Below are 27,144 nucleotides of genomic sequence, written 5' to 3'. Positions count from 1 at the left end.
AAATATTTGACACAGCATAGGTTTCTGACACAGAAAGAATGTGGTCTAAGAACTTCAATTTTTTTAATTTACCTATTATGGTCCAATGTCCAAAATCAAAATACATGGTTAGATTCAGCATATCAAAGAACCCCATATATTCAATTTTTGTTAAAATCAAACAAAGTTTAATTTTGGACCCCAACTTGGACCAACTTGAAAACTGGGCCCATAATCAAAAATCTAAACACATGTTTAGATTCAGCATATCAAAGAACCCCAAGAATTCAATTTTTGTTAAAATCAAACTAAGTTTAATTTTGGACCCTTTGGACCTTAATGTAGACCAATTTAAAAACGGGACCCAAAATTAAAAATCTAAATACACGGTTAGATTTGGCATATCAAAGAACCCCAATAATTCAATTTTTGATGAAATCAAACAAAGTTTAATTTTGGACCCTTTTGACCTCAATATGAACCAATTTGATAGCGGGTCCACAAATAAAAAATCTAAATACATGGTTAGATTCAGCATATCAAAGAACCCCAAGAATTCAATTTTTGATGAAATCAAACAAAGTTTAATTTTGGACCCTTTTGACCTCAATGTGGACAAAGTAGATAACGGGGCCCAAAAATCAAAAATCTAAATACATGGTTAGATTCAGCATATCAAAGAACCCCATATATTCAATTTTTGTTGAAATCAAACAAAGTTTAATTTTGGACCCCGATTTGGACCAACTTGAAAACTGGGCCCATAATCAAAAATCTAAATACATGTTTAGATTCAGCATATCAAAGAACCCCAATAATTCAATTTTTGATGAAATCAAACAAAGTTAAATTTTGGACCCTTTGGACCTCAATGTGGACCAATTTAAAAACGGGGCCCAAAATCCAAAAACTTAATACACGTAAGCATATTAAAGAACCCCAAGAATTCAAGAATAAAACCCCATTGAAATTGATCAAGAAATAAGCAATTTATACGAAGTATATTCTTTTGCACAATACTGTGCAATTGAATATTTCTTGCTATTGTGCAATACTGTACAATTGACAATTTCTTGCTATTGCGCAATATTGTGCTATTGGATATTTCTTGCTATTGCGCAATACTGTGCAATTGAAGATTTCTTGCTATTGCGCAATACTGTGCAATTGAAGATTTCTTGCAATTGTGCAATACTGTGCAATTGAAAATTTCTTGCTATTGCACAATACTTATTATATAATAATTTACACATCCTGTTTGGTGTGTATCTCCTACCATATCATTATTATTTGCTTTTAAATATTAATCAGAAATAACCAACTTAAAATGGAAAATTTAAAAGAAAAAAAAAAGGAAAAAAAGAAAAAAAAAGAAAAAAAAAATCCCCCCCCCTCCCAAATTTTTTGAACCCCCTTATGATTCATCACCCCCAAACTCAATCCCAGCCTTCCCTTTGTGGTATGGTACCTTGCAGTACAATTTCAGAGAGATCCATACACTTGAACACAAGTTATTGTCTGGAAACTAGAAAAATGCTTATTTTTGGCCCCTTTTTGGCCCCCAATTCCTAAACGTTTCGGGCAATTACCCCCAAACTCAATTCCAGCTTTCCCTTTGTGATATGGAACCTTTTAGTACAATTTCAGAAATATCCAAACACTTACACACAAGTTATTGTCATGAAACTAAAAAATGCTTGTTTTTTGCCCCTTTTTTGGCCCCTAATTCCTAAAATTTTGAGGCAATTACCCCCAAAATCAATTACAGCCTTCCCTTTGTGATATGGAACCTTGTGGTACAATGTCAGAGAGATCCATACACTTACACACAAGTTATTGTCTGGAAGTTACAAAAATGCTTATTTTTGGCCCCTTTTTGGCCCCTAATTCCTTAACTGTTGGTACCATAACCCCCAAAATCAATCCCCACCTTCCTTTCGTGGTATTGAACCTTATGGTAAAATTTCATGGAGATCCATTCATTTAAACTAAAGTTAGAGTGCGAAAACCAATGTGTCTTCGGACGACGCCGGACGACGCCAGACGACGACGACGACGACGACGACAACGACGACGACGACGACGACGCCAACGTCATACCAATATACGACCAAAAAATTTTCAATTTTTGCGGTCGTATAAAAATGCTTGTTTTTTGCCCCTATTTTGGCCCCTAATTCCTAAAATTTTGAGGCAATTACCCCCAAAATCAATCTCAGCATTCCCTTTGTGAAATTGAGGTAAATTATATGGTCTCCAAATAAAGTTTTGATTCCTAACATCACTGAAGAGACATTAATTGTCGAAATCCGGATATGGTGTACTAATTTTTGCACCTTTTGTTTGCAGTATACCATCTTTTCCGCAAGTTTATTGTTTTCTGTTTGGTAGTAAATTAATAGTTAAGATCCATTTTGTTACATCTGGTGATCCGTTTATTTGGCAATCGCCAATGGCAGTCAGCAGGGTTTAAGAACATCCGTTGTTCGACCTGCTAGTCAAATGCGTTTTGTTAAAATATACTTTTTTCATTTTTTTGGTCTTTTGGAAAATGTTGTTTGTGCTGTATTCACCATAAACACCTAAAAAAATGTGATTTGTGGCCTGCCAGGTTTTTGTTTTATTCTTGTTGTGGCAAAATCATTGTGATGATTTTGATAGTCATTTGGTATCTTCCGCCTTTCCTTTACAAGTCTTAGATGAATGAACTTTGCCATGCAATGCCATGATCATCATGACAATTTTTTTATTTATTATTCATTTCGTCAAAATAATTAATAAAACATTAAAGAAAACCGGCTTATAGTTTTAGACTGTCACTGTATTTTGAAACAATAAAAAAAAATGTATTTATAGCAACACACTAACTAAAACACGATTAAAAATTATTCAACACAAAACCAATAAAGAGGGTGTGAACATGTGGGGTGCGAACGTGAAAGGGGGCGAACGTGAATTGGAGCGAACGTGATTTTGGGCGAAAGGACCCAGATTCGTGTCACCCCTCTCACTTGTTATTATCCTTGTTTATTATACAGGGGCTAAAACAAATCCGGGTCCATTCACCCAAAAACATGTTCGCTCTCATTCACGTTCGACCCCTTTCACGTTCACACCCTACACATTCGCTCCCCTTTTATTGGTTTTGTGTTAAATAATTTTTCAATCGTTTTTTGGTTAGTGTATTGCTATAAATATTTTTTTGTTCATTGTTTCAAAATGAAGTGACTTTCTTATAAAGATTTTTGTGTTGAATAATGTTTTAATCGTGTTTTGGTTATTACATTGCTATAATTTTTTTTTTCATTGTTTCAAAATAAAGTGACGTTTTTTGTGTTGAATATTTTTTTAATTGTGTTTTGGTTAGTGTATTGCTACAATTTTTTTTTTCATTGTTTCAAAATAAAGTGTCTTTCTAAAAAGGTTTTTTGTGTCGAATATTTTTTTAATGTTAAGATACCAAACCGCTATTAAACTCAACAACAATAACATTTTGAACCTTCATTGTTTTTACTCATACCAAGCTTAATACATGCTAACTACATGCAGAATTTACATCAAAGCTAGTTAAAACAACAACCACGATTGTCAAACACATAACAATAACACCAATGCAGAATTTACATCAAAGATAGTTAAAACAACAATCACGATTTTCAAACACATAAAATGGCACCAAGTTTAGCTGTGTAAACACCATATTAACAGTAATCAATCATAATTAACATATAATAATTAATCATCAAATCAATTTAAAACAATATTTCATTTAAAAATTCCCAAATTTTTATTTATGAAAATAAAAATAGTTGATATAAACATCTAAAAAACATCTAATAATTCATCAGGTTTTTGAATAAAAAAAAGGGTGCTAACGTGTAGGGATGGAACGGACCCAGGGGGCGAACATGTGGGGTGCGAACGTGTATTAGGCGTGAACCGACCTGATACCGGGGGCGTGTTTTATTGGTCTCTTCTGTACATCTCCAGAATGTCTTCTGGTGAAGAGTCCAAAAAAATGAATCTGGATCTCTTCTGGAGATATTCTGTAGAAGAAGCAATAAAACAAAAATTCAATTTGCTGTCGCGAAAATAGCTGATTTTTTTTATTTTGGATTACATAAATGAAGTTTACGATGATTCGATTCATTAGAAAATTAAGATACTTTAGTTCCGATACGATAGACATTACAATAATATAGTGTGCTCTGTTTTGGCATTGATGCAGTTATACAATACGTGTAAAAACAAAGAAAATTGGTTGGAAGTAATCATTGTGTTCGTGACATTTTTTTCTTTATGCTGTCCTTACTTAATTTTGCTAAACAAATCCGGCTTAAAGCCCCGACCATTTGACTTTCAGGAATAATCTCAAACTGTACAAGAATTTGTCAATGTTTCTCTGGCATATGATCGAAAATGACATCTTGTCTATCCACTTTTTTTTAAAGTGACCAAACTGGATTATTTTTGTATAAAGCAAAGACATCGCAGAAATCTCAAAATCATTTATCCTGGTGGTCCTTGAAGAAATTCTGCTGGTCCTAACTATTATTTCTATTGCAAAATTTCGATGGGCAAAACCTTTGGACCACCACTTTTCAAAAACATTAATTGTATATGCATGTACATGTATACAAGGTCATGGTGTTTCTCAGACTGTTCATGACTAAATCTGTTGCTTGTGTACTGATTGATACTTTAATCTGGGAGATTTATTTCAGTGTTATTTGTAATTAGCTTTAAACTTTCATTAGCTGCAAATACTCTTATTTCGGTGCTTTGTGTCTATTGTCTTAATGTTATTTGTTTTTTGAGTCTCGTACCGATCTTTTGAGTTAATCTAATTGCAACTGATTTTTACAGTTTGTTCATGTGGTACTGATACACCACTATCCCAGTTTAGCGGAGGGATGAGCGCTCACAAACATGTTTCACCCTGCCATATTCTTTATGTGCCTGTCCCAAGTCAGGAGTCTGTAGTTCAGTGGTTGTCGTTGGTTCATATCTGTCGACTCATATTTGATTTTTTGTAAATTGTTTTGTTATATATAATTAGGCCATTAGATTTTTCGTTTGAATTGATTATCATTTTTCATGTCGGGACTTTTATAGCCGACTATACAGTATGGGTTTTTGTCATTGCTGAAAACCGTAAGGTTGCTTATAATTTCTTACATCCATTCATTTGAACTCCGATGAATAGTTGCCTCATTGGCAATCATACCACATCTCCTTTAAAGGCTTTTTTTATATTATATACCTGATTTTTAAACTCGTGTTTTCCTGAACATGCATGTAATATTTGCCACTGGACGTTAAAAATAAGCCACCAAAAATAAATCAATTTAAACATGTTAAACTTGTGTTAAAAGAGGGGAAAACCATTTGATATTTTTTTTGGGGGGATGGGGTGGGGGACAGGAGGATTTTACATATGAATATAGTGGCCTGGTAAGAGCTGAAAAAAAGACATGATTAGCGACAGATAAAAATGAATAATAAATCCACAAAAAATCGTCCTGCCCCCTCCCTTCCCCAGAATATCAAACAATAGTCCCCTTACTGTTATTGTCCGTGTAGTTCTTGTATTTATCCCGCTTATCGTCCCTACAGGGATGTCCTACTAAGGCTGCCATACCATAAAAACGTTTATCACAAAGCTCACATTCTATTATAGTTGCATTTATAAATTTATCAATGTCATTTGGACTTAGCGACACCATGTTTGTTATGTGCCTCTGCCGTCTAAACCACCTATTTAAAAGGAAGAGGTAGAAGAGAGCCAGAAGATCTTCCCAATGCAAAAAAAAAACAGAAATGAACATCTTCTGGCTCACTACCGAAGAACAAAAAAAAAACGCCCCGGCTAAAACTGATAAGTTTCAAAACTAAATTTTAAAATTAATAAACAATGTTTTTTAAATGGAATAATTGCCTTATATTGTGCTCACCCCTGTAGAATTAAAAATGAGAGGAAACTAGAAATTCTTACACAGTTACTGTAAACATTTTAACTTGTTTTAAACAGTGACACTGACGGTATAAATTTAAAGATTTTTAGTTTTGATTTTTTTCCATGTTTTCTAACACCAGTAATCTGTAAGTGTAAGGGGAAAACACTTCAAATACATGGAAAATAAAATAATATTGTTCAGTTTTGTGAGTACATAATTACTGTTTTAAACGCAATTTCTGCACCAGGCGCCAACGATGACGAGGTTTCCCATGGCTGTTTAGGATTCGCACTGGTTCTGAAATAGATTTATGCAAAGGAAGAAAAGTTATAAAAATAAAAGATACCAGTTCAAATATCGGAACTTTTCCGTAGTTATTCCGGCACATTTTTTCTGTTCAATATTATTTGTCCTGGTCCTTTACACGTTTTTTATCAAAATAAAAATATTATATCAAGAAAGCTTTTCAAGGACTAAACTAGGCTGACGAAACACGCCGGCGAAGGAGAGCAACACTAAAGTCTCCAAATATGGCATTTTCTTTTTCCACATCGAAAGATAAACCTGCTATTGGTAAGACTATCTTTGTTCTGATTAAGAAAATGTGAAAAGAATATCTACTTAAAAGAATTGAGGATGGAAACGGGGAATGTCACAATGTGTCAACACGACAACAGGTCAGGAATAACCACCAATTGGTGGATTATACCTCAATTGACGTATAATCCACCAATTGACATATATTGGTATAGACCAATTGACGTATAATGCAAGTTTTTTTGTTATAAAATGCTAGTGTGAGATAGGAGCATCATTTTGCAACTTACAACCTATTTTATGACCATTATTGAGTCCTCCGAAAGTTTCAGTTTTGTCAAAGCCTGTTGCACCTCTTGAGAATGCATGTGTACAACAATTCTTTTGTTGAAACATCTGTACTATTGACCATGATTGACTTTTAATAATGAAAGTCAAGTATTAACAAAGAGCTCCATTCACCTGTGGAGTTGTACTCATAATCACATGACTACAGACAGTATTGATGTCCATTGACAGGTGATTAGTGGTAAATTTGCCAATCAAGAATTGACAAGATAACAATAGAAGAAACTGCAAATACAATTATTGATTAAATGCAATATGTTATGTCACTATACTAAACTAGGAATGTTTGACATGTTTTCATACAATAATATGGTTTTAAGAAAACAATGCTCCATTTTGGTTGAAAAATTTGCTTTGAAAAACAAAGAATTATACGTCAATTGGTCTATACCATTATATGTCAATTGGTGGATTATACGTCAATTGAGGTATAATCCACCAATTGGTGGTTATTCCTGACCTGGTCAAAGAGACAACAACCCGACAAAGCCTAAAGGCAAAGTCAAAGAGCAGAAAACACCCCAAGGCCACTTCTTCCTCTTCCGAATACGGGAGTAGACTCCTAGGTAGCAGTGTAAACAGTTGTGTGCTATGTACATATGAACTTAATTAAAATTAATATAAACAATAAAGAAAAATAATCTATGGAATTACGTAAATACATTATGTACAGTGGCATTGGTAGTTTAATAAGTTGGTGTGGGTCCTTCAAATGTTACAGTGGATATGCCATTTTTGAAGGATTCCAGGGTGTCAGACATACCTATTGCTTCAGGTAGTGAATTCCAGTCAGAGATGGTGGTCGGATAAAAAGAATATTTATAGAACTTAGAAGTCTTTATTAGTTGCTATTTATGTTGCCCCCTAGTACGTAGGTCTATCAGATTTTGTCACCAAAGGGTCTTCAACACAGTGAGAAAATCCACACCCAGAGGCGATCAAAAATGTTCAGTAGCCAAAAGTTGCCAATCATGATATTCAATCCCTAGACACAAAACATTCTGGTTCAGGGATGGTGTCCAAAGTAAATTATGTAAAAAACTGTTGGAAATATTGAAAATTTACCAAAAACTGACGTTTCCGCACAAATAAGGCATATTTGAGGGATAATTTATTTGTCATTTTCAATGTGATGTGTCAAAAAGAAGTAACCTTGTGTAAATAGTTACATCGCAACTATTTCTATTTAAAATTTGTAGTATTTTGGCCGGTATCCGGTCGTTCCGTCCCCAAACCGATCCGGCCCCAAGTCGATACGGCCCAAAGTCGATCCGTCCCAAGTCGATCCGGCCCACGTCGATCCGTCCCCATAATAAAATATGAATAAACTATATTGACTTTGGAGGATTTTGTGACAAATTTTAACAGTATAAATGGAATTTGTAAAAAGTATCGTTGATGGATGACAACAGGTAAGTGAAGTATTGGAGGGTTACCAGTCAAAGAATTATTTTACATCGATACGAAAATGAGTGTGATTGTGTCTGTTTGTTTAGCAGCTTCAGCATATTAATATGAAGTTATTTTCCATGATAACTTTGAATGTCATGGCGATTTTTATTTTATTTAATTCACACACAAAATAGCTAATGTTTCCAGCTCCTCGGTGTTTAAAGTCGGGCCTCCTGACTGTTGTTGTTTTTTGCGAGAGAGGAAAGCTTGTCGTCGACGGTTATTTCTATCTTGAATTGCTTTTGATGACCTCTTTTTCGTCACAGTTTTCTGTCTTTCGATTTGACGCCGTTTTATCTTGATCGAGTATTTGCCATTCCGTTTGGTTAGTATCCAATCGGCAGGTTGACTCTCAACGAGAGAAATGACTGCTGTTATATCATCTGGTAATTGTGTGGAAGTTTCCATACTCAATTTCTCGTCAGATGTATTATGTATTTGATATATAGTTCAAACTTTGTCGGTCTGCCTGACATGTTTAACTAAAAGTATTCGATTAGGCAAATGAGTCTCTAGTCTCAAAAACTTTTAACAATGGTTGGTCACATACCACACATTTTTTTTTCTTTTTTTTTTTTCATTTTTTTACATACCACACAAGGAAAAGCCATTGTGATATTAAAAGCAAACGCATTCTGTCTCCTCTTTTATAGAAAGGATTCGGCAAATCAAACAACATTTCTCAATTTGAGAAGTTTTAAGAACTTAAAACAAAAACAAAATTTGTATCAGCTAAAGAAAATATTTGTCAAAGGCCATTTTGTTTTACCGTACACCTTTTACATTATAATAAAATTCATAAACATTTATGAATTACAATTAATATATATCTTTATTTTCATTCCTTATAAATATATTTTTTTATTGGGCCGGATCGACTTTAGATATGGGCCGGATCGACGTTGGGCCGGATCGACGTTGGGCCGGATCGACGTGGGACGGATCGACTTGGGCCGGATCCACGTGGGGACGGATCGACATGAAAGCTTTTGGCCGGATTTAAAAAAAACATCAAATTCTTAGGGCCAAGCCAAATTTTAAAATATGTTTGTTTCCCCTCTCCCTTCCCTACTTTTCAAAAGTGGGTAGGTAGGTAGGTAAAAAAAGTTTTTTTTTTTTTTTTTAATCCACAAAATTTTCTTCTGAAAAAGAGAAAATAGAATTAAAATTGCTTTCAGACTTTTATTCAATGACTAGATTTGACTGTTTTGTAACTAAATTTGAATGTCTGACAGATACTGCTGTAGAAGAAATGTCATTTTATTGGCATTTGTTATGCTATTCCCTTCTGCACACAAGTTTGGGCAAACTGGTAACACAGCTTTGTCAGTTTTCATGAAGGTATTTTCATCCCTTGGTGCATTGGGTGCAGCACATTGATAGCAACACTTGATGAATAGAAAGGAAACTCAATATATGTTGAACATGACAATTGTAAACATACAAAAGCTTTTCCCTGCAATGCATCTCCTGTAAAAAAAAAGGAAACCATTAATACAAAGACCTTTTTTCATCTGATACAGGAAGGAAATGAAATTTTTGTAAATATTAAATAAAAAATTAAACACTTATATTTGGTATCTTTTACTATTGATTGCTGTGTCATTGTTTGTCAACATATATTTGTTCTTCCTAACAGAAGTTCCACTGGAAACTTTGTTATAAACAAAGTCATAATATCTGTTCCTGTTGGAACAAATATTCTATACCATTTATTCCGTTAGGAACATATACTGTAATATTTATTCCAGTGGAAATAATATCCCACAATATTTATTCCATTTAGAACTTGTATTATGACGGAACTTCTATTTCGTGACATGTTGACGTTTCCAGTTTTCTTTTGATTTATTAAATGACTTTTATATATAAAGAGTTACATTTATTTGGAGTTTTTGTGTAGTTCAAGAAAAATGAAGTTTTTATATTTTGATACACATGCACATCAAAAATGTTTCTGACTTGCATAATTTCAAAAAGTTACAAATGTATGTCGCAAATTTGCAAAATATGATACATTATTATGAAAATGAACAAAGGTTAAAACAGATCTTTAAATCTACCAACTGGTGTGATAACAACAATGAGATGGCAGAAAGTTCCATTATCCTAGGGAAACCAGAAATCATTTTGTTTGTATTTCACAGCCCCCTTTTTTTTTGAATCGGGGAGATGTTTTTTACGTACCCCTAAAAAAATTTGGGCAGGGGTTCCCCCATATGATAAGGGATTTCCCCCCAACCCTAAACCCAGGTTATAAAAAAAAAGCAAAGAGGAGATGGGAGAAGGTTCCCCTTATCCTAAAGGAACCAATCTCCTCTTTGAGAGAATTCATTTCATTTGCATTGAACATACCTGTAAAAAAAATTTTATGAGGCATCCTTTGGTGTAGGATATTTCTTCGTGTTGGAGGAATTCATCATTAAATCAAATGCAGATTTTGTTGTACCTTAAGTATTTGCATTTTTTATCGGCTGTCAGACTAACATCTACATCTCTGTGTACTGTATAAGATGTTCATGTATATTTTAAATTTTTATCAAACTTTTTGACTATTCTAAAAGCCTCTTCAATACCAGGTGTAAATGTTAATGTTCCCATCAGATTATCACTCACATAGTGTACACCTAGTTGCAGAACCGTAGAGCTTAGGTCCTTGTGATATTTTTTGACAATGTCCACAAAATGTCAAACAATATCATAAGGGTCTAAGAGCTTCAGTTCAACAGCTAAGTGTAACCATGTCCGTTTTTAGAAGCTTGTAGCTTTCGGTGTCTAGACTACTCACTCTAGACATCGTTCCGTGTTTCATCCTCGTGATATCGACACAACCGGTTTTTATACGACCGCAAACAAATTTTGTGGTCGTATATTGGTATGACGTTGGCGTCGTCGTCGTCGTCCGAAGACACATTGGTTTTCACACTCTAACTTTAGTTTAAGTGAATGGATCTCTATGAAATTTTACCATAAGGTTCAATACCACAAAAGGAAGGTGGGGATTGATTTTGGGGGTTATGGTACCAACAGTTAAGGAATTAGGGGCCAAAAAGAGGCCAAAAATAAGCATTTTTGTAACTTCCAGACATAACTTGTGTGTTAGTGTATGGATCTCTCTGACATTGTACCACAAGGTTCCATATCACAAAGGGAAGGCTGGGATTGATTTTGGGGGTTATGGTACCAACAGTTAAGGAATTAGGGGCCAAAAAGGGGCAAAAAACAAGCATTTTTCTAGTTTCATGACAATAACTTGTGTGTAAGTGTATGGATCTCTCTGACATTGTACCACAAGGTTCCATATCACAAAGGGAATGCTGGGATTGATTTTGGGGGTAATTGCCTCCAAATTTTAGGAATTAGGGGGCAAAAAACAAGCATTTTTCTAGTTTAATGACAATAACTTGTGTGTAAGTGTATGGATCTCTCTGAAATTGTACTGCAAGGTACCATATCACAAAGGGAAAGCTGGAATTGATTTTGGGGGTAATTGCCCACAACATTTAGGAATAAGGGGCCAAAAATAAGCATTTTTCTAGTTTCCAGACAATAACTTGTGTTCAAGTGTATGGATCTCTCTGAAATTGAACTGCAAGGTACCATACCACAAAGGGAAGGCTGGGATTGATTTTGGGGGTAATTCCCTAGAAATTTGAGGAATAAGGGGCCATAAAGGGGCAAAAAAACAAGCATTTTTCTAGTTTCAGGACAATAACTTGTGTGTAAGTGTATGGATCTTTATGAAATTGTACTGCAAGGTTCCATATCACAAAGGGAAAGCTGGGTTTGAGTTTGGGGGTAATTGCCCTAAATGTTTAGGAATTTGGGGCCAAAAAGGGGCCAAAAAACAAGCATTTTTCTAGTTTCAAGACAATAACTTGTGTTCAAGTGTATGGATCTCTCTGAAATTGTACAGTTTATACATGTGAACCTCCCGACGGGAGTACAATAATCCCGTTTTCAGGGGTCTCCTCCCGACCTCCTGTTGAAGACAAATAAATCCCATGTATGAAATATTTCATGAATGAAAAATTTCAGCCCGACATATCTGGTGTAACTGACATTACCTGAAGTTATATTTTACCTGTAAATCAATTAACATGCATAATTATATGGCTTCACTTGTCACCTTGGGTGTCAAACATACTGGTATTCAACGATTTTTACCTCAGGCTAACTGCCGTTGTGTAATAAAACTTTGTGTATTTAAAATGAATGTTGGGTTACTTCCCTTGATTTATCCTGTTTTAAGTTACTTTCCTTTAAATAATGTAAATTTTTAAAAGAATATAAATAAAATATAAATTGAACAAATAATCATAATAGGATGGTAATTAAATGATTTTAAATGTCATAGGACAAATAAAAAAAATAATAATTTGAAAATTATTTGAGGGTTCTATACTTCCTTTCAAGGCTTAAAGTGAAATTTATATAATAACTATGACCCATGATAATAGTTTGTATTTGTTACTTATTATGCATTAAAAATCTACTTGCATAAAGATAAAAATAAAAGATCTACTTGCAGATAGATAAGCAAATGTTCTGATTGCAATGAATAATGGCAAAAAAGATATGACCTAAAAAATGTAAAGAACATACTAAAAAAGAAGAATGTTAGATTGAACAAGTTGAAAGTTTAAAAAGATAGAGAAAATTTATAAGTACAAGGGTACTATAAACATAATACATTCGGATGGAATGTTGAAGAAAACACACTTTAACAGACAATTTCTACAGCACACGGTTACATTTACGACAGAATTTATGTCGATTAAAAACCTCCTGATCTGAGTCCTAATCTCCTGACCAAAATTTCCCAAACTCCTGATCTTAGTTTCACAGTCCATCACATGTATGTGTACTGCAAGGTACCATACCACAAAGGGAAGGCTGGGATTGAGTTTGGGGGTGATAAATCATAAGGGGGTTCAAAAAATTGGGGGGGGGGGGATTTTTTTTTTCTTTAAAATTTTCCATTTTAAATTGGTTATTTCTGATTTATATATAAAAGCAAATAATAATGATATGGTTTGAATAGATAAATTAAAATTTTTTAAGTTCTTAGACCACATTCATTCTGTGTCAGAAACCTATGCTGTGTCAAATATTTAATTACAATCCAAATTCAGTGCTGTATCAAGCTTGAATGTTGTGTCCATACTTGCCCCAACTGTTCAGGGTTCGACCTCTGCGGTCGTATCAAGCTGCGCCCCAGCGGAGCATTTTATTGTCAATGTTTTGACTTTTGTCTCTCCACATTTAACAACGACGGATGAACATAAAGTAAACTTATTGCCACTATATGTCATCGTTTTTCGCCTTATGTAGACGACTATTTTAGCAGACAACTTACATTTACACGATGTCCACAAATTAAAGTTTGTTTGATTTCATCAAAAATCAAATTCTTAGGGTTCTATGATAACCTGAATCTAACCATGTATTTATATTTTGGAAATAGGGCCATGAAAGTCCAATTTCAATTTTTCCAGTTCTTTGATACATTCATTCTGTGTCAGAACCCTATGCTATGTCAAATATTTAATCATAATCCAAAACCAGAGCTGTATCAAACTTGAATGTACATGTAGTGTCCATACTTGCCCCAACTGTTCAGGGTTCGACCTCTGCGGTCGTATCAAGCTGTGCCCAGCAGAGCATTTTATTAACCATTTGAAAGATACAAATCAGATTGAGTACAGGGTAATCTGGACATTACACATTTTACTCTGACAGCAGCATCTGCCAGATTTATATCGTGAACATTTAAAGAATTATTTTGGAATTCAAGGAACTAAAAAAGTGACCATATCATACCTACTCATTTCTATCTCAAAAGGGCAATCAGCTAACTTCTGCTCATACTGATATTCTGCAATAACAGCTTATTGATGTTTTAATGTATTTCAGCTGCCTTATTGACGGCAGAGTTTGCAGTGAAAGCAGGAAAGTCTGTCAAGATAGAGCTTGGAAATAGTACAACATTGGTAGTTGATAAGTAAGTTTTTATACGACCGCAAAAAAATTTTTGTGGTCGTATATTGGTATGACGTTGGCGTCGTCGTCGTCGTCGTCCGGCGTCGTCCGAAGACACATTGGTTTTCGCACTCTAACTTTTGTTTAAGTGAATGGATCTCCATGAAATTTTACCATAAGGTTCAATACCACAAAAGGAAGGTTGGGATTGATTTTGGGGGTTATGGTAATAACAGTAAAGGAATTAGGGGCCAAAAAGGGGCCAAAAATAAGCATTTTTGTAACTTCCAGACATAACTTGTGTGTTAGTGTATGGATCTCTCTGACATTGTACCACAAGGTTCCATATCACTAAAGGAATGCTGGGATTGATTTTGGGGGTAATTGCCTCCAAATTTTAGGAATTAGGGGCCAAAAAAGGGGCAAAAAACAAGCATTTTTCTAGTTTCATGACAATAACTTGTGTGTAAGTGTATGGATCTTTCTGAAATTGTACTACAAGGTTCCATATCACAAAGGGAAAGCTGGGTTTGAGTTTGAGGGTAATTGCCCTAAACGTTTAGGAATTTGGGGCCAAAAAGGGGCCAAAAAACACATTTTTTTCTAGTTTCCAGACAATAACTTGTGTTCAAGTGTATGGATCTCTCTGAAATTGTACTGCAAGGTACCATACCACAAAGGGAAGGCTGGGATTGAGTTTGGGGGTGATGAATCATAATGGGGGTTCAAAAAATTTTGGGGGGGGGATTTATTTTTTTTTCCTTTTTTTTCTTTTTTTCCTTTTTTGTTTCTTTTAAAATTTTCCATTTTAAGTTGGTTATTTCTGATTTATATTTAAAATCAAATAATAATGATATGGTAGGAGATAATAAGTATTGTGCAATAGCAAGAAATTTTCAATTGCACAGTATTGCACAATAGCAAGAAATCTTCAATTGCACAGTATTGCGCAATAGCAAGAAATATCCAATAGCACAATATTGCGCAATAGCAAGAAATTGTCAATTGTACAGTATTGCGCAATAGCAAGAAATATTTAATAGCACAGGATTGTGCAAAAGAAGATACTTCCTTTAAATTGCTTATTTCTTGACCAATTTCAATGGGGTTTTATTCTTGATTTCATGGGGTTCTTTAATATGCTGAATATAACCGTGTATTTAGTTTTTGGATTTTGGGCCCCGTTTTTAAATTGGTCCACATTGAGGTCCAAAGGGTCCAAAATTAAACTTTGTTTGATTTCATCAAAAATTGAATTATTGGGGTTCTTTGATATGCCGAATCTAACTGTGTATTTAGATTCTTAAATTTTGGTTCCGTTTTCAAATTGGTCTACATTAAGGTCCAAAGGGTCCAAAATTAAACTTAGTTTGATTTTAACAAAAATTGAATTCTTAGGGTTCTTTGATATGCTGAATCTAAACATGTATTTAGATTTTTGATTATGGGCCCAGTTTTCAAGTTGGTCCAAATCGGGGTCCAAAATTAAACTTTGTTTGATTTCAACAAAAATTGAATATATGGGGTTCTTTGATATGCTGAATCTAACCATGTATTTAGATTTTTGATTTTTGGGCCCCGTTATCAACTTTGTCCACATTGAGGTCAAAAGGGTCCAAAATTAAACTTTGTTTGATTTCATCAAAAATTGAATTATTGGGGTTCTTTGATATGCCGAATCTAACCGTGTATTTAGATTCTTAATTTTTGGTTCCGTTTTCAAATTGGTCTACATTAAGGTCCAAAGGGTCCAAAATTAAACTTAGTTTGATTTTAACAAAAATTGAATTCTTAGGGTTCTTTGATATGCTGAATCTAAACATGTATTTAGATTTTTGATTATGGGCCCAGTTTTCAAGTTGGTCCAAATCGGGGTCCAAAATTAAACTTTGTTTGATTTCAACAAAAATTGAATATATGGTGTTCTTTGATATGCTGAATCTAACCATGTATTTAGATTTTTGATTTTTGGGCCCCGTTATCAACTTTGTCCACATTGAGGTCAAAAGGGTCCGAAATTAAACTTTGTTTGATTTCATCAAAAATTGAATTCTTGGGGTTCTTTGATATGCTGAATCTAACCATGTATTTAGATTTTGGATATTGGACCATAATAGGTGAATGTCCAATTTAAAATTTTTAAGTTCTTAGACCACATTCAATCTGTGTTAGAAACCTATGCTGTGTCCAATATTTAATCACAATCCAAATCCAAAGCTGTATCAAGCTTGAATGTTGTGTCCATACTTCCCCCAACTGTTCAGGGTTCGACCTCTGCGGTCGTATCAAGCTGCGCCCAGCGGAGCATTTTATTATGATTGTGACAATTCAGATTAGTTTCTACATGTTATTGCTCACTAATTTTCATTTGCAGGAATTGGGAATCAACTTTGATATGAGGTTAGGGACTAACCACATGAAAATATTTTTATTGTATACTTTAATCGAAGTTGTTGTTTGTGATAAAATGTATTTTAAATGTAAGGCAGACATGTAAAACTAGTCAAAACATTTATTATGTATGTATATGTTAAAGAATATATATTTGAGTGTGTAAATAGAAAACTGAATTTCAGTTTGTTTGTTTGATGGAATACCGTAAAATCAAAATTACCAGGCAATCATGGGACAGGTAGAAAAAGAAATACTTGTAAAACCTGTTTGACCAGTCTGCTTCCATATTTACAATGACTAGTAAACAACTAATGGTTCACCAGTCTATTTTGCAAGTCAAACAAGCAAACTTAGAGATTTTTCTTGAAACATGCACTCTAAAAGTTCAGTTGTAAATCTGCTTACAAATTAGATGGTCATTTTATAATATAAATGAAAAATAATGAATGAAAACTACTACTAAAATGATAAGAAGTAAATATTGGAAGATTTTTGTCTTTACGGAAAGTTGACATCTGTATCTAAACTTGGTTGAAAGTATACGCCAGTTCCGGGATATGGTAGTTAGTTGAATCTGTCATGTGACTTCCATCACCTCGTGACCAAAATGTAGGCATCGTCACTTCCAACACATGTCGAGCGAACAGGTGAAAAAGTTTGATCTTATACTGCACAAATTATTTGGGAAATTAAATCTAATAAGTTGGTCACCCTCCCTTCAGTCGTACGGGAATTAAGATTACGTACTTACGGAACGTAAATTATTTCTAGACTACCCTGCAGAATGACGATTCTGAAAGTGCTTGAAACTTTAATAGAGCAGGGATACAGGCGCGCCTTCTATCTGGTAAATGACGTTATAAAGGCGTGCAAAATTGACGATCTTTTCCGGTGAAAGACAAGATTCCAGAAATAGCCTATTGGAAAGTGCCCTTTGGCATCTGTAGGTTTGAGTAATTTGAGAAATATCCAGGTACTGCTGGAATCCTGATCATGATAAATCACTTGATAACAAAAAAAAGACCAATAACTAATAATGTGATTGCAATATGGTTTTAAATAAAGGGATGGTGGATTTCTTGACACAAAATCCCTATTGACACCTGAAAAACCCAAAACAAGGGAATATATATTTTATTGCTATTCTTCATCTCTAAGTCATAAAGAAGCCTTCAACTCCGTTAAAGAGCTCTCAACTCACTTCAAGTTCAAGACTGATACTTGTTTGAGTAGAATTGTTTGCTTGATTTCAATACACTAAACATGTGCATTTAAGACTAAACAGATGAATGGAAATATTAGCAAATTACAGTCTTTGTAGGGCAAAATTTAAAACTAATACAGTCATCATTTGCCCAACAATATCTTTGTAAAATGCAGAAACAATACAAACATAATTATACCCTTTGTTCAGACAAAAAGTAGCATTGAATTTTAAACTTACGATTATTGATTTTCATAGGAACACTTCATTCAGTTCGAACCACTCAATCTGCCGATTTTTGGCCAGAAGTTTTCCAGACCTTGGTATTCAAGGAAATACAGCTGTTGAAAAAACAGAGGTAAGTTGTCTTTATAAGAAAAATAATTCTTTTTGTTGTGGTACATGTATGTATGATTTGGATTTAAATATGGGTTGCTATTAATGGAAATTAAATAAAGCCATTCTGGGCATTGTAAAATATCCAACAAGACATGACCAGGACAAATCCACAATGTTTGTGCATATCATCGTCATATTTTAGTAGAGGTTACAATGTATCTTTTGTTTCAGTAGGAAATTATGATAACTTCTGCACATTTCCTAAATAGAATAGAATAGAATTGAATCCCTTGTATTTTTTTAAACATGGATGCTTGATGTGCAGAATTTTATCTCTCAAAATCCTTAAAATGACTAGGGAAAGTTTGTAACAAATGGCAACCTTTTCTAAAATCTTTGAGAAAGTACCAAGTGCCTTGAATCATGTTTTACATAAAGCAATTATATCTGATTGTTATATATTGTAGGTAGACCATTGGTTGCTGTTTGCTCAAGGGAGATTATCATGTGCTAATGATTTCACATCAGCAGTTGTCTACCTTGATACAGTGTTAGGACCAATCACCTACCTAGTTGGTCATTGTGTAACCATTGCTGATTTTGCAGTATGGGAATGCTTACATAGTATGTAAAAGTTAATTGTTTTATGTGGACTTTAAAAATATTCATACAACTTAAATTACAATTGTAATTGTCATCTTGGTTTGTACAGTAACCAAAGAGCATGATTCTCATAAGAAAATCACATTGTTTCATCCAGGGCTCAAACCCAGGACCTCTGTGTTGGAAGTCAGTGCTTTATCTGACTGAGCTAAAGAAGTACTTCCCAACTCAATCGTTTACAGTTGGCTAAATCTCTATTACCCAAAAGAAGCACTCCCATCTCACTTCCCCCACCTCAAGAGTCATCAGACCATTATAACTCTCACAACACATACCATATAGTCTGCTATAAAAGACCCTGACATGACAAAATGTGAAAGAATTGAAAGGAGAAAACCATCAGCCTCATTTATGACAAAACAACAAAAGAAAAAGAAATCAAACAGATAGACAGCAGGTAATGACAACCACTGAATATAAGTTCCTGACTTTGGACAGGGACAAAAAGAATGTGGTGTTGTTAAACATCTTTGTGAGTACTACATTTCAAAATAAAAACAAACTGAAAATCAGTGAGAAATTGCTTGATTCATCAATTTGGTAGCAAAAAGCAGCAAAAACAACATAAACACAAAAGACCACAAAATACCGATCTAAGAGAACTAACTGTAACAGAAACTAAAAGCTGTTCAAAAACTAGCAACAACTTACAACTAAATTATTTTGTCCAGACTAAAGTATATCAGCTTCTATCTATGTTTAACTATTCATGCACATTGATTGTTGCACAAATATAGATAAACAGTATTCCATTTTTTTCATATCTTAAAATCATTTCATGATTATTGCATCATCTTATTTTGTCTGATAACAAATATTTATATAAATATATAGGTAATAGTGCATGGCAGAAGTTGTATACCAGTGGAGAAGCACCAGTTAATGTCAAGAGATATTATAAATATTTATGTGAACAACCTGTCTTCTCGTCCATCATGAAAAAGACGCCTAAGGTTGAAGTCAAAGGAGGAGGAGGAAAGGATAAAAAGACGGAGTCATCAGTAAGTATTTAATAGCGATTTTTATAAAGTATATTGTAGTTATTTTCATAATATATAATGCCAACTTGATTGTAATTTTATATCAATTAGAAACTTTTGACTTTTGCTACTTTTAATTGATGATGAAAGTGAACTGATAGTTAAACAGCCTGAGGAACAAAGTAAAATTATGGGATTTACTGAGCATGTCATGTTTGTTATTATATATCAAATTAATTAATGATCAATTTAAAAGTCATTGAGACTGCAAATTTTGGAACCTTGGGTCTCTATTTTCCTGAAAAGGCAAGACGTGAAGCTTAACTGGCACTATTTGGAACTACAAATATTTAACCATAGATATGTTTAAAATTTGCAAAGAAATAACTGTATAGCTTTAATGTTTGTAGATCAAAAAAGATGAAGGAAAGTTTGTTGACCTCCCAGGAGCAGAGATGGGCAAAGTTGTGGTCAGATTTCCTCCAGAAGCAAGTGGGTAAGTGGAGGTTAACTCAATTCAATTTAGACATGCATATTATACCAGAGAAAATTTCATGGTTATGAAATATTGAATAATGTTGAATATTCAAGCATTCCACAAGAATTTTATCGAACAGTTAGAAATTGAATTCAATATATATGTGATAAACCCATTTGGTGAAATGTTTTTAATATGGAATCTTTAACAAATCTTCAACATAAAATTACAATAGTCATGAATAAAAAAGATATACCAATGAAGTGTTCATTTAATAGTAGGGCTGTATGTGTTGGATATGAAAGCTGTTTCATGGTTTAGATATCTGGACATTGGACAATGTAAAGCAGCATAAATTATTACTATCGGTAGATGTTTAATGTTTTAGATATCTAGACATTGGACCTGGTAAAGCAGCATTAATTAATTATTACTATCGGTAGATGTTTAATGTTTTAGATATCTAGACATTGGACATGGGAAAGCAGCATTAAACAATTATTACTATCAGGAGATCTTTAATGTTTTAGATATCTAGACATTGGACATGGGAAAGCAGCATTAATCAATTATTACTATCGAGAGATGTTTAATGTTTTAGATATCTAGATATTGGACATGGGAAAGCAGCATTAATTAATTATTACTATCGGGAGATGTTTAAAGTTTTAGATTTCAAGACATTGGACATGGGAAAGCAGCATTAAACAATTATTACTAGCGGGAGATCTTTAATGTTTTAGATATCTAGACATTGGACATGGTAAAGCAGCATTAATCAATTATTACTATCGGGAGATCTTTAATGTTTTAGATATCTAGACATTGGACATGGTAAAGCAGCATTAATCAATTATTACTATCGGGAGATCTTTAATGTTTTAGATATCTAGACATTGGACATGGTAAAGCAGCATTAATCAATTATTACTATCGGGAGATCTTTAATGTTTTAGATATCTAGACATTGGACATGGGAAAGCAGCATTAATCAATTATTACTATCGGGAGATGTTTAATGTTTTAGATATCTAGACATTGGACATGGGAAAGCAGCATTAATCAATTATTACTATTGGGAGATGTTTAATGTTTTAGATATCTAGACATTGGACATGGGAAAGCAGCATTAATCAATTATTACTATCGGGAGATGTTTAATGTTTTAGATATCTAGACATTGGACATGGGAAAGCAGCATTAATCAATTATTACTATCGGGAAATGTTTAATGTTTTAGATATCTAGACATTGGACATGGGAAAGCAGCATTAATCAATTATTACTATAGGGAGATGTTTAAAGTTTTAGATATCTAGACATTGGACATGGTAAAGCAGCATTTATCAATTATTAATATTGGGAGATGTTTAATGTTTTAGATATCTAGACATTGGACATGGTAAAGCAGCATTAATCAATTATTACTATTGGGAGATGTTTAAAGTTTTAGATATCTAGACATTGGACATGGTAAAGCAGCATTAATCAATTATTACTATCGGGAGATGTCTAATGTTTTAGATATCTAGACATTGGACATGGTAAAGCAGCATTAATCAATTATTACTATCGGGAGATGTTTAAAGGCAAATACATATTGAGGTTTGATGACACAAACCCTGAAAGATATTTTGCAGAATTTCAGAAGGTAAAGAAATATGTATGAAATTGAACATTATAAAGATTGCATTGCTTCCTTTGAACATCTCCTGATATATGTAACAGGGCTTCTCATTAAAATATGTAGGCCTGGGTTTATCCATCATCATGAAATTATAAAGCTGCTCACAAAGAATTAGATGAGTTGTTGAAAGATATATATTATATATATATTCAAAGATATATGTAGATGTATAAAACTCTTAAAAGGAAAAAACACAAGTTTTTTTTTCTTTTGAGATGTTGATTATCAAAAGAAAGTCATGTTTTTTTCAGATTTGATTATTTTACTTTTCAGATATTTACATGTTGGACATGCTAAGGCAGCCCTTTTGAATTATTACTATAGAGAGATGTTCAAAGGAACGTTGATTATGAGATTTGATGATACAAATCCAGCTAAAGAATCATCAGAGTTTGAGCAGGTATAATCTAGAAATTCTATGCCTTTTATAGTGAATGATATATTTGATTAGGGCAGTTAAAGTAATCCTATTATGAATTGTATGGGGAAGGTGTGAGTCAGTTAGAATGAATAATTGGTGTGTGCTTTTATTTTCCCAAACATAGAAGAATTATAAAAAATTTGTTTTTACATTGTTTTGGTGACCAGGTTTTTAGCGCACCTGGCCCAAAGGGCCAAGTGAGCTTTTCTCATCACTTGGCGTCCGGCGTCCGTTAAATTTTACAAAAATCTTCTTCTCTGAAACCACTGGGCTAAATTTAACCAAACTTGGCCACGATCATCATTGGGGTATCTAGTTTTATCAATGTGTCCGGTGACCCGGCCAACCAACCAAGATGGCCACCATGGCTAAAAATAGAACATAGGGGTAAAATGTAGATTTTGGCTTATATCTCTGAAACCAATGCATTTAGAGCAAATCTGTAATGGGGTTATATTGTTTATCAGGTCAAGATCTATCTGCCCTGAAATTTGCAGATGAATGGGACAACTTGTTATTGGGTTGCTGCCCCTGAATTGGTAATTTTAAGGAAATTTTTGCCGTTTTTGGTTATTATCTTGAATATTATTATAGATAGATATAAACTGTGAACAGCAATAATGTTCAGCAAAGTCAGATCTACAAATAAGTCATCATGACCAAAATTGTCAGTCGACCCCTTTAGGAGTTATTGCCCTTTATAGTCAATTTTTAACAATTTTTCGTAAATTTTTGTAATCTTTTACAAAAATCTTCTTCTCTGAAACTACTGAGACAAATTTAACCATACTTGGCCATAATCATTATTAGGGTATCTAGTTTAAAAATTTGTCTGATGACCCCGCCTTCCAACCATCATGGCTGACATGGTTAAAAATAGAACATAGGGGTAAAATGCAGTTTTTGGTTTATATCTCTAAAACTAAAGCATTTAGAGCAAATCTGACAGGTGGCAAAAATGTTCATCAGATTTAGATTTATCTGCCCTGAAATTTTCAGACGAATCCGACAACCCTTTGTTGGGTTGCTGCCCCTGAGTTAATAATTTTACAGAAATTTTGCAGTTTTTTGTTGTTATCTTAGATATCATTATAATATCTAATATCTAATACTATTAATTATGATTTTAACCTTATTTTACATGATTTCCAAAGCATCAGTAAATACAGGTGAGCGACACAGGCTCTTGAAAGCCTCTAGTTTTCTGATCTCCCCTTCTTCATTCATACAAGCATACTCATTAATTTTGGGAACAGCTCTAATTGATATTTTAAATTATTTGAAATAGACATTTTCATGATAATTTTCAAAGAAGAGAAGTCCAGGTGACTATAACTCTATACCATAGTCAATCCTTTAAGATTATGAAACAGAAAACTTGAAGAATACACACACAGTACGAAGGCATTAAAAATACATTGTAAACTATAATGTACACTGTATTACAAAGTATATCAATAATCATAAAATATAATTTAATGCTAACCTCACTGTGTTAACGTGCATGCAAATATTTGGAGAGTACATATTGCTTATCATAACAGACATTTTTAAGTACTGTGGATTCTTTGTTATTTGTGGGTTACATATTTTGTAGATTTCGTGGGACAGGTGAACCACAAAACTTCAGCAAATTACAAATTTTCTATAGACTTGTAAGCAGACTTTTGTAAAACCACGAATTCAAATATCCATGAAAACGCATTTTTTCTTTAATCTATGGAAATTGGTACACATGAAAATAAACGAATCGACAATAAATGAAATTTGTGAATCAGCTTCTGTAAAAAGAGCTACGACTTTATTTCTGGCAAATTTGCATTGTTTAGTAAAGTGTTTTCTGTATAAGTACAAGAGAAGTTTTTGAGTTTTGAGTATCTGTCAGTATTTGAAATTTTATTAAAAGATTTTTTCATGTAGTATTGTTATTTACAATTAACATGACATGCAAACAAAACAACATTTATTTTCTTGATAACAAAATGAAGTTAAGATAATGAAGTAATAAAAGTAGTTGAAATTAAAATTTTAATTTCCTAATTAATTGTAGGTAATATTGGAAGATGTGGCTATGTTGGGTATTAAGTATGACAAGTTCAGTCACACTTCAGATCATTTTGACTTGATGCTGGACTTGTGTACCAAGATGATTAAAGAAGGAAAAGCCTATGTGGACAATACTGAACCTGAGCAGATGAAAAAAGAGCGAGAGGAAAGGGTAGAATCAGATAACAGGAAAAACAGTAAGTATCATATAAGTAGTGAATAGTAAATAATTGAATAAAAAGATGGAAATTGCATCTAAATGAAACAGCAACCCAACCCAACAAAAAATACAAAAGACATCTCAAGTTGGGTTGATATATGTGTGAATTCCATTACTGATTGCAAAGGTGATTTATAGTTTAAATTTGTTTTTGTCCCCTCAGTGCAACGCGTTGCATTGGGACATAGAAATACCAGGCGTCCGTTCGACTGGTTTTGTTAGCGCTCCCACACAGTTCGAAAAATCAGTGCCGATCAATTATTTCAAAAAAGAGTTATGCCCTTGGAAACATTAATGATATGGAGCATTGCATAGTTAGTGCTCTCATGTGTACAATTCTTGACAGATTTTTATGAAACTTATATCTAAGGTTTATATCAGCGATGTCTTGGAAGAGTTGGAAAAATCTATGCCGATCAATTATTTTTAAAAGAGTTATGCCCTTTGGAGATATTAATTATATGGAAAATTGCATCGTTAGCGCTCTCATGTGTACAATTCTTATGAATTTTATATCAACAATGTCTTTGACACGTTTGAAAATAAGTGCTGATCAAATATTTTTAATGAGTTTTGCCCCTTGGAATTATTAATCATATTGGAAATCACATTGAATTTGCTCTGAAGCATTTATTTCTCTAAGATATTTATCAACAGTTTTAAAGAACAAAAAAAAAGTGTATTTTTGGCTCACTTCTCATCACTTGGCGTCCATTGTCGTCGTCGTCAGTTCACTTTTACAAAAAATCTTCTTCTCATCTGAAACAACTGGACCAAACTTAACCAAACTTGGCCACAATCATCATTTGGGTATCTAGTTAAAATATGTGTCCCATGATCAAAATGTTAAGCTCTACCAATTGTCCATATACGTCAAAACTGTCAGACGACTTCTTATAGGAGTTTTATTTTTACCTTTAATAGATGGAGAGAAACTGTAAATTGCAAAAGTATCAGCAAGACAAGTTCTACAAATAAGCCTGCATGGTCGAAATCGTCAGTTAACTTCTTATTAGAGTTATTGCCCTTTGATGATGATTTTTACCGATTTTTTGTGTTTTTGCCTGATGTGATAAAAATTATAATAGATAGATAGAAACTTAAATAAGCAAAAATGATCAGCAAGACAATATCTACAATTAAGACACTATGGAGGAAATCGTAGGACAACTCCTTATTAGAGTTATGGTTCTTAAAGGACGATTTTTACTATTTTTTTTGGCGTTTTGTCTTATATGATAAAAATTATTATAGATAATAAGACAATTTAAATCACAAAAATGATCAGCAAGGCAAGATCTACTAACAAGTCAAATCTTGTCGATATAGTTAGTAGACTGTCACTCTCTATAGGAGTGATTGCCCTTAAATGAGGATTTTTTTTTACCCTCTTTTGTTTTGTGAGCAAAAACTTAAGATGATAGAGAGAAACTAAATAGACTAAATGATCAGCAATACAAGATCATCAAAACAGAGATTTTTATCATGCATTCTATTCTCGTCTACAATGCTGGAGAGTGTCCTTTGTTGAATATGCACATAGACCAAAGTGAGCGACACAGGCTCTTTAGAGCCTCTAGTTTAGTTATTGCCCTTGATCCTTGGATAGATAAAATATGTGCAACGCGAGGGACATTGGAACTCTGTTCTTTTATCATTTTGGTTATGTCTGAATGATATAAATAAAATGTGTTTGTAAAAAAGTCATTGTTAAGTATTGTTGCAAATGTGAAAAAAAGATTGAAATTACAATAAACTTCAATTTTTCTCTTAATTAAACATCTGTGACTCATTTCACAAAAAATCTTCTGGGAAAAAAACACTTGTAAGTGGTATTTTCTTTAAAAGAGCCTCAGACCATTTTTAGTCCCCTACCGACGAAGTAGAAGAGGACTTTAGGTTTGCACTCTGTCCGTCTGTCTGTCCGTCCGTCCGTCTGTCCATCCGTCAGTCCGGCAACTCAGCTTTCCACACTTTTTTTCTTCGTTCTTGAAGATATTGATTTGATATTTGGTATATAGTTTTATCATGACAAGTTATAGATCAAGTTTGAATTATGTTCCGGTCTGATGATTTAGTCCAGAGTTATGGTCCATGAAAAAACTCCATAACTAATGTTAGAGTACTATGTTAAACCATATAATCTGTACAAAGAGTGATAACTCATTTTTTAAAAGACATTCTTTGGTTAATTGTTTGAGGAATTTTGTGGCAGGTTTATATGTTATTTTGTATAAACTAATTTTCTGAATGCTACATGTATATATTTTTTTATTAAGTGAAATCCTTTAATTAGATAATAATCTATTTTAATTAAGGTATATACTTCATTACATTACATTGTGTAGATAAAAGTTGTTGACATTTTATAGGTAAGTTACAAATCTATATTAGTTTGTGACAAATGAAAGAAAAAATATTTGGAACTATTAATTATATTTGATTGTAACTTGAAAA

General features: G+C 33.3%; 1 protein-coding gene and 1 long non-coding RNA gene across 6 annotated transcripts in view; one reads left to right on the top strand and one right to left on the bottom strand.

The window, feature by feature from the left end:
* Positions 1–27,144, bottom strand: part of LOC127737672 (uncharacterized) — a 139,422-nt gene that overhangs the window by 21,794 nt on the left and 90,484 nt on the right. The gene's annotated exons all lie outside the window — the stretch shown is intronic.
* The window catches only part of LOC127737650 (bifunctional glutamate/proline--tRNA ligase-like), a 107,903-nt gene continuing 87,149 nt past the window's right edge, over positions 6,391–27,144 (top strand). For all 5 annotated transcript variants that reach the window (XM_052248509.1, XM_052248506.1, XM_052248505.1 and 2 more), the window contains exons 1-8: positions 6,391–6,509; positions 14,190–14,277; positions 18,112–18,211; positions 18,660–18,816; positions 19,690–19,856; positions 20,246–20,331; positions 22,274–22,400; positions 24,472–24,664. In XM_052248509.1, the coding sequence (XP_052104469.1) occupies positions 6,467–6,509; positions 14,190–14,277; positions 18,112–18,211; positions 18,660–18,816; positions 19,690–19,856; positions 20,246–20,331; positions 22,274–22,400; positions 24,472–24,664 (961 nt within the window). In that variant the 5' untranslated portion in view covers positions 6,391–6,466. The remainder of the gene's footprint in view (positions 6,510–14,189; positions 14,278–18,111; positions 18,212–18,659; positions 18,817–19,689; positions 19,857–20,245; positions 20,332–22,273; positions 22,401–24,471; positions 24,665–27,144) is intronic.

This window comes from Mytilus californianus, unplaced genomic scaffold (genome assembly GCF_021869535.1).
Source record: "Mytilus californianus isolate M0D057914Y unplaced genomic scaffold, xbMytCali1.0.p SCAF_4, whole genome shotgun sequence".
NCBI lineage: Eukaryota > Metazoa > Mollusca > Bivalvia > Mytilida > Mytilidae > Mytilus > Mytilus californianus.
The sequence above is the reverse complement of the archived record's forward strand: the minus strand, read 5'-3'. Positions and strand labels throughout refer to the sequence as shown.